Genomic DNA, 8869 nt, shown 5'->3' on the forward strand with positions numbered 1-8869 from the left:
AAATAAATGTTTTGTCATACCCATGGTATACGGTCTGATATACCACGGCTTTCAGGGCTGGAACCACCCAGTTTATAATAGAATATAAAGGCTCATAGTCCAGGTGGTGGTTTCTCTACATACCGTCTGCAGGCCTCGTTTCTCCTGCCATTCCTCCATACTGCTGCTACTGCAGGGGGGCAGATCAGCCATACAGCAAAACCACAAGCAGGGCCAGGCCGGGGTGAGGTCTAGGCAGCAGGGCCAGACCAGGGTGAGGTCTAAGCAGCAGGGCCGGGGTGAGGTCTAGGAAGCAGGGCCAGACCAGGGTGAGGTCTAGGCAGCAGGGCCGGGGTGAGGTCTAGGAAGCAGGGCCGGGGTGAGGTCTAGGAAGCAGGGCCGGGGTGAGGTCTAGGAAGCAGGGCCGGGGTGAGGTCTAGGCAGCAGGGCCGGGGTGAGGTCTAGGCAGCAGGGCCGGGGTGAGGTCTAGGAAGCAGGGCCGGGGTGAGGTCTAGGCAGCAGGGCCAGACCAGGGTGAGGTCTAGGCAGCAGGGCCGGGGTGAGGTCTAGGCAGCAGGGCCGGGGTGAGGTCTAGGAAGCAGGGCCGGGGTGAGGTCTAGGCAGCAGGGCCGGGGTGAGGTCTAGGAAGCAGGGCCGGGGTGAGGTCTAGGCAGCAGGGCCAGGCCGGGGTGAGATCTAGGAAGCAGGGCCGGGGTGAGATCTAGGCAGCAGGGCCGGGGTGAGGTCTAGGCAGCAGGGCCGGGGTGAGGTCTAGGAAGCAGGGCCGGGCCGGGGTGAGGTCTAGGCAGCAGGGCCGGGGTGAGGTCTAGGCAGCAGGGCCAGGCCGGGGTGAGGTCTAGGAAGCAGGGCCGGGGTGAGGTCTAGGCAGCAGGGCCGGGGTGAGGTCTAGGCAGCAGGGCCAGGCCGGGGTGAGGTCTAGGCAGCAGGGCCAGGCCGGGGTGAGGTCTAGGCAGCAGGGCCAGGCCGGGGTGAGGTCTAGGCAGCAGGGCCCGACAGCAGATACCCTCTGTCCGTCCGTCTGTCCGGGGGTGATGGTGGTCTGGCTGCAGTACTGGTCATGCTAGCTCAGTCTCCTGGGCTGCAGCGTCTTCTTCTCTCTGAGGTTCTACAACACCAGAGAGTGTCATCAGTTAGAGTGGAATCAATGGAAACTTTATTAACCAGAAGATCTAATTTCAGCTTTTCCATAATAGACTGCTTTATATGTTTATATTTAGAGTTGTCATATTGTTATAACATCACACTTCTTCTATGGTGGTCTGTTTTAATCAGAGAATGATAGAGGGCACCTCTTTTATCTGTCCTATTACGGTGTCTGTGTGGGCATGGGCACCTCTTTTATCTGTCCCATTACAGAGTCTGTGTGGGCATGGGCACCTCTTTAATCTGTCCCATTACGGTGTCTGTGTGGGCATGGGCACCTCTTATCTGTCCCATTACAGTGTCTGTGTGGGCATGGGCACCTCTTATCTGTCCCATTACAGTGTCTGTGTGGGCATGGGCACCTCTTATCTGTCCCATTACGGTGTCTGTGTGGGCATGGGCACCTCTTATCTGTCCCATTACAGTGTCTGTGTGGGCATGGGCACCTCTTATCTGTCCCATTACGGTGTCTGTGTGGGCATGGGCACCTCTTATCTGTCCCATTACAGAGTCTGTGTGGGCATGGGCACCTCTTATCTGTCCCATTACAGTGTCTGTGTGGGCATGGGCACCTCTTATCTGTCCCATTACGGTGTCTGTGTGGGCATGGGCACCTCTTCTATCTGTCCCATTACAGTGTCTGTGTGGGCATGGGCACCTCTTATCTGTCCCATTACGGTGTCTGTGTGGGCATGGGCACCTCTTCTATCTGTCCCATTACGGTGTCTGTGTGGGCATGGGCAGCACCATTAAGGCCATCTCCATTGAAGTGGTACATTTCCTGCTTCTACGACTTCTATGAGTTGGTAAACAAACTGAAAGGGTGCATACTATCGCCTAGAATATTCTGTTTGAATAGGTATAAAGACAAGGTTGGCGATTACCTGCCACCTGCATTTATGGAAAGTTTGCTCACCACTATAATTCATTGGCTGATCCCTCCTGATGACCTAAATGGAATTATGTGATCCTTCCTTAAATCGATAGGAAGTCCCACCCAGTTGACTAATTAAAAATGGTGGAAGTCCTCAATGGCACTGCCCATGCAAAACTGGCTTTTGGGCATTTGTGAGCTCTATCAATGAAACTTCAAACTAAGGGCTTTTATTGGTATGGGAAACATATGATTACATTGCCAAAGCAAGTGAAATAGATAAACAAAAGTGAAATAAACAAAAAATGTACAGTAAACATTACACTCACAAAAGTTCCAAAAGAATAAAGACATTCAAATCTATGGTTTAAATAGACTGGAAGAGAGCTGTCACATGACCATCACATGATCTCACCTGGTCACATGACATGAAGTAGAACAGGTAACACACCTGTGGACATTTCATACACTCAGATTATAAAACCATAGTAGAGTAGAACTAGCAAATTGACTGGGCTCTGGATCAGTGCTGGCTGAGTGTGACCTGGATCAGAGCTAGCTGGCTGAGTGGGACCTGGATCAGAGCTAGCTGGCTGAGTGGGACCTGGATCAGAGCTAGCTAGCTGAGTGGGACCTGGATCAGAGCTAGCTGGCTGAGTGGGACCTGGATCAGAGCTAGCTGGCTGAGTGGGACCTGGATCAGAGCTAGCTGGCTGAGTGGGACCTGGATCAGAGCTAGCTGGCTGAGTGGGACCTGGATCAGAGCTAGCTGGCTGAGTGGGACCTGGATCAGAGCTAGCTGGCTGAGTGGGACCTGGATCAGAGCTAGCTAGCTGAGTGGGACCTGGATCAGAGCTAGCTGGCTGAGTGTGACCTGGATCAGAGCTAGCTGGCTAAGTGGGACCTGGATCAGAGCTAGCTGGCTGAGTGGGACCTTGATCAGAGCTAGCTGGCTGAGTGGGACCTGGATCAGAGCTAGCTGGCTGAGTGGGACCTGGATCAGAGCTAGCTGGCTGAGTGGGACCTGGATCAGAGATAGCTGGCTGAGTGTGACCTGGATCAGATGGATCAGAGCTAGCTGGCTGAGTGTGACCTGGATCAGAGCTTGCTGGCTGGCTGAGTGGGACCTGGATCAGAGCTAGCTGGCTGAGTGTGACCTGAATCAGAGCTAGCTGGCTGAGTGGGACCTGGATCAGAGCTAGCTGGCTGAGTGGGACCTGGATCACAGCTAGGAAGCTGGCTGAGTGGGACCTGGATCAGAGCTAGCTGGCTGAGTGGGACCTGGATCAGAGCTAGCTGGCTGAGTGGGACCTGGATCAGAGCTAGCTGGCTGAGTGGAACCTGGATCAGAGCTAGCTAGCTGAGTGGGACCTGGATCAGAGCTAGCTGGCTGAGTGGGACCTAGATCAGAGCTAGCTGGCTGAGTGGGACCTGGATCAGAGCTAGCTGGCTGAGTGGGACCTGGATCAGAGCTAGCTGGCTGAGTGGGACCTGGATCAGAGCTAGCTGGCTGAGTGGGACCTGGATCAGAGCTAGCTAGCTGAGTGGGACCTGGATCAGAGCTAGCTGGCTGAGTGTGACCTGGATCAGAGCTAGCTGGCTAAGTGGGACCTGGATCAGAGCTAGCTGGCTGAGTGGGACCTTGATCAGAGCTAGCTGGCTGAGTGGGACCTGGATCAGAGCTAGCTGGCTGAGTGGGACCTGGATCAGAGCTAGCTGGCTGAGTGGGACCTGGATCAGAGATAGCTGGCTGAGTGTGACCTGGATCAGATGGATCAGAGCTAGCTGGCTGAGTGTGACCTGGATCAGAGCTTGCTGGCTGGCTGAGTGGGACCTGGATCAGAGCTAGCTGGCTGAGTGTGACCTGAATCAGAGCTAGCTGGCTGAGTGGGACCTGGATCAGAGCTAGCTGGCTGAGTGGGACCTGGATCACAGCTAGGAAGCTGGCTGAGTGGGACCTGGATCAGAGCTAGCTGGCTGAGTGGGACCTGGATCAGAGCTAGCTGGCTGAGTGGGACCTGGATCAGAGCTAGCTGGCTGAGTGGAACCTGGATCAGAGCTAGCTAGCTGAGTGGGACCTGGATCAGAGCTAGCTGGCTGAGTGGGACCTAGATCAGAGCTAGCTGGCTGAGTGGGACCTGGATCAGAGCTAGCTGGCTGAGTGGGACCTGGATCAGAGCTAGCTGGCTGAGTGGGACCTGGATCAGAGCTAGCTGGCTGAGTGGGACCTGGATCAGATGGATCAGAGCTAGCTGGCTGAGTGGGACCTGGATCAGAGCTAGCTGGCTGAGTGGGACCTGGATCAGAGCTAGCTGGCTGAGTGGGACCTGAATCAGAGCTAGCTGGCTGAGTGGGACCTGGATCAGAGCTAGCTGGCTGAGTGGGACCTGGATCAGAGCTAGCTAGCTGAGTGGGACCTGGATCAGAGCTAGCTGGCTGAGTGGGACCTGGATCAGAGCTAGCTGGCTGAGTGGGACCTGGATCAGAGCTAGCTGGCTGAGTGGGACCTGGATCAGAGCTAGCTGACTGAGTGGGACCCGTTCATCCTTCCTTGGTAGTATATGAGAGGTGACGGATGTGTCTGGCCTCCACTACCAATACAGCGTATCGATTATGTGGAGCCATGTAACGCATTATAACTTGGGAGGTTGCAATAACTGAACTTGCTAGATTGCTAGTTAGCAATATTTGCGCTATCGAGTCAGTAGCTAGCTATAGCTAACGTTAGCCCACCTCAATCAACACAAGCTAATGCTAGCTAGTGTCAGCATCCCATATATATCTAGCTACTAGTTAGCTAGCTAGCTAAGCAGTACCAAAGTAACAGAAAATAGTCTAGACGCGTTGTTGAAAAGCTATTTGTTTTGATGATGCTGTTGTTGCTAATTAGCTAGCCAGACAGTCTCTTGTAACCCAACAGCAGCGGGGCTAGTGGCTTTCCATCTTCACCCTCCCGTTTCAGCAGTTTGGCAGGCTCACTGCGCATGGCCATTGAATGAAAAAATGGAAACATTGCAAAGCGAATTGATGTAGAAAACGCACATCCACCCATTCCGCCACAAGGGAAGAGAGAGGAGCAGATTAAGAATTCCCACACAGGAAGCGGAATGATCTAACTTTCCGACAGCTAGCTTTCAGACAACCAACAACCCGCGGAAAGCGCCACAACAATAACGCGGAGAACACGTCATACTAGCAAGACAGGCCATGGCAGCCATAGCCAGGCCACTAGAGCCGAATAAACTTTTCCTTTAAATCCCGTCCTAACATGGTCACTCTCTCTGACCCCTGCCTACAGCGAACTCAAGTCGGAACTCGTCGAAATCTGGCAGTGAAGTCATTTTGGCATGTACCTGTTTTTGTCGTCAAATCAAACGACCGCTCGAATTCAGCAGATTTCTTCAGCAGTCCCCTAGCCAGACAATGAAATCAAAACGTCCGATCATCAATTCTAATCATGATCGTGACGTATACGCAGACAGGAGCCAATTAGATCTCGAAATCAGGGCTGTGACATTCAACCCAGTGATGTCCCGCCCAGCGATGACTTTCTGGGTAGGAGAGAGAAAATATTTATACTGAACAAAAATATAAACGCAACATGTAAAGTGTTGATCCCATGTTTCATGAACTGAAATAAAAGATTCCAGAAGTGTTCCACACCACAAAAAAGCATATTTATCATTTTTTTTAACCAAATTTGTTTACATCCCTGTTAGTGAGCAAATCCCCCTTTGCCAAAATAATCTATCCACTTGACATGTGTGGCATATCAAGAAGCTGATTAGAGCATGATAATTACACAGGTGCACTTTGTGATGGGGACAATAAAAAGCAACTCTAAAATTAGACTCGTTTCAGGAAACTAGGCGTATGTCACACATCACTACTTCACAGGAGGCATTTGAACGTAAACATTATTTTTTTCCAAATGCATTGATTGACAGAAATGCCTTCTGGAACATTTGAACTTTCATGTGCCATAATAACAAATGTACATGCCATCTGTAAATCCGAATACAATTGATGAATTACATGCCTAGATGGCTTGCCACAGGAAAAAAAAGACAGGAACCTTCCCGCTAGCGATGATTGGCTGAGATAAGGGATGGGCTAGACATGTCAAGAGATGAGTTCGGATTGGTCTGATAGGCTAGACATGACGAGAGATGAGTTCAAATTGGTCTGATAGGCTAGACATGACGAGAGATGAGTTCAGATTGGTCTGATAGGCTAGACATGACGAGAGATGAGTTCAGATTGGTCTGATAGGCTAGACATGACGAGAGATGAGTTCAGATTGGTCTGATAGGCTAGACATGCTGAGAGATGAGTTCAGATTGGTATGATAGGCTAGACATGACGAGAGATGAGTTCAGATTGGTCTGATAGGCTAGACATGTCAAGAGATGAGTTCAGATTGGTCTGATAGGCTAGACATGCCGAGAGATGAGTTCGGATTGGTCTGATAGGCTAGACATGTCAAGAGATGAGTTCGGATTGGTCTGATAGGCTAGACATGTCAAGAGATGAGTTCAGATTGGTCTGATAGGCTAGACATGACGAGAGATGAGTTCAGATTGGTCTGATAGGCTAGACATGACGAGAGATGAGTTCAGATTGGTCTGATAGGCTAGACATGCTGAGAGATGAGTTCAGATTGGTCTGATAGGCTAGACATGACGAGAGATGAGTTCAGATTGGTCTGATAGGCTAGACATGTCAAGAGATGAGTTCAGATTGGTCTGATAGGCTAGACATGCCGAGAGATGAGTTCGGATTGGTCTGATAGGCTAGACATGTCAAGAGATGAGTTCGGATTGGTCTGATAGGCTAGACATGTCAAGAGATGAGTTCAGATTGGTCTGATAGGCTAGACATGTCAAGAGATGAGTTCAGATTGGTCTGATAGGCTAGACATGTCAAGAGATGAGTTCGGATTGGTCTGATAGGCTAGACATGTCAAGAGATGAGTTCAGATTGGTCTGATAGGCTAGACATGCCGAGAGATGAGTTCGGATTGGTCTGATAGGCTAGACATGTCAAGAGATGAGTTCAGATTGGTCTGATAGGCTAGACATGACGAGAGATGAGTTCGGATTGGTCTGCAATGTATCATGCTTTTGTCTATTACATGATTTGCTCAGTATGTGTCGGTAATCCTTTCAAACGCTGCCTTTTTTAAGATATCATGAAGAACTCCAACGTGGAAGTTGACTGAGTTTTAAAATTAGTGGAATGTCCAGTGGAAGCAGAGTATGATAGGTAAGGAGATGGAGAAATTCTGCCATTTAATTGCAAATGTTATGCGCAGGGAGTCGAAAAGAGAACACCTCTTTCCGGATTACATCTTCAAACTATGGGTAACCATGTAATCCGTGACAGAGAAGCATTCATCTATGTATATCAGTAAGAGAGTCTAGCTAGCGACATTTTCAGATATGATATGTTTCTAATTTTGTTACAAAGACATTTTCATTGCAAGTTAAAGCGTCCTGTTAGCTAGCTAGCTAACATTAGCTGACAGGCTTGCTAGCTAATGTTACATGTATGATCTGTGTAGTAATAGTATTCGTATCTCAGAAAGTGATTTTCATTGCTAGTTATAGCCTAATGTTAGCTAGATAGCTACCATTGAACCTGGTTGGTTACATTCAGTTACCTGCAGATACATGCAGGGTAGTAACATTATGAATTGGGATGATGGTTCATTGTTTAGCTAGATAGCTAGCTACATGTATAAACAAAAGACTCCACTATGCAAGTAACCATTTCACTGTACTATTTACACCTTCTGTATCCTGTGCATGTGACAAATAAACGTTGATTTTATTTGATATAGCTTGTGTTTACCAGAGACGGTAATGTGAAGAACAACATGACCTGCACCAAAGTCAAATTAGGATTTAACATTACGCCAACGAGACAGTGCCCAAGTTCTACAATTTTCCAGTAGAATGCCCTGCTTTTATTTCGTTACACTCGCAACTGTAAGCTATTTTCTGTAATTAGCTCGCCATCAACTTGGAAATAATAATATTTTTGTGAGTTTATTTTCCTGTAATAATTAATAAAAATGAGCTAAAGTTAAGACGCTGTCAGCTATGATATGGTCATTAATTGAACAGGCTAGTGAACAGGCTAATGTTAGCTAGCTAACAAGCTAGAAACAAACCAAAACATTGTTTAGACAGTTGCTTTTAGTTTCCTGGTTTGCTGGATTGACAAATCCTAAATTCATTTTTAACAGATGGGTTACTTGGTGTTAAAATACACCAGTTATGCTATTTTGGACGACCAGGCGGCTGATGTCATGCAGCCTGTCGTTTTTTGTGTTTATACTTTTCATAGCGACAAGTTTTATGTCGGACGACAATAGAATGTTCATGATGTCACTCTGACAACTGTCTATGTTGATAGAAGTAGTATAAACCAGCCTTTAGTCTTGAAATCTTTGGTTGTTTAGCACATGGCCTCACATGTGAATGCTTAAAGAGATGGGTGGGGCTAAGGCTTAACCCTCCCGTTGTCCTTCTATTATGCCTAGCACACAGTGTCCCCCCCCCCGGGGTCACTCTGTCCCGTCTTGGCTAAAGGCCCAGTGGGCACAAGTGTGACAGTATGGGTGTGAACAGCCTTTGCAGATGTATTTCTTACACCTGCAGCACGCTGTGTGTGTCTTGGCGTCCTTCTTGGGTGGGCAGACCTGACACCTCTTCCTCTTACTCGCCCCCAGCGGGGCGGCCGGGGCGGCGGCGGCGGCCGGGCCGGCGGCTCGCTCGCGGGCCTGCGGACGAGCCTCGGCGGATACACGCTCGCCCCGTATGACTTTGACAAGTGCGGACGAGGCTT

The 8869-nt window shown here is 49.4% G+C and overlaps 2 protein-coding genes across 3 annotated transcripts in view; one reads left to right on the forward strand and one right to left on the reverse strand.

Annotated features, from left to right (window-relative positions):
- The window catches only part of LOC129827337 (highly divergent homeobox-like), an 86164-nt gene extending 80686 nt beyond the window's left edge, over positions 1 to 5478 (reverse strand). For both annotated transcript variants that reach the window (XM_055888091.1, XM_055888092.1), the window contains exons 1-2: positions 5371 to 5478; positions 124 to 1105 (exon numbers count right to left, since the gene is read on the reverse strand). In XM_055888091.1, the coding sequence (XP_055744066.1) occupies positions 124 to 192 (69 nt within the window). In that variant the 5' untranslated portion in view covers positions 193 to 1105; positions 5371 to 5478. The remainder of the gene's footprint in view (positions 1 to 123; positions 1106 to 5370) is intronic.
- Positions 1414 to 8869, forward strand: part of LOC129827201 (cis-aconitate decarboxylase-like) — an 18873-nt gene continuing 11417 nt past the window's right edge. The window contains exons 1-2 of the mRNA XM_055887938.1: positions 1414 to 1787; positions 8754 to 8854. Coding sequence (XP_055743913.1) covers positions 1414 to 1787; positions 8754 to 8854 — 475 coding nt within the window. The remainder of the gene's footprint in view (positions 1788 to 8753; positions 8855 to 8869) is intronic.

Source organism: Salvelinus fontinalis, chromosome 29, assembly GCF_029448725.1.
Source record: "Salvelinus fontinalis isolate EN_2023a chromosome 29, ASM2944872v1, whole genome shotgun sequence".
Lineage (NCBI taxonomy): Eukaryota > Metazoa > Chordata > Actinopteri > Salmoniformes > Salmonidae > Salvelinus > Salvelinus fontinalis.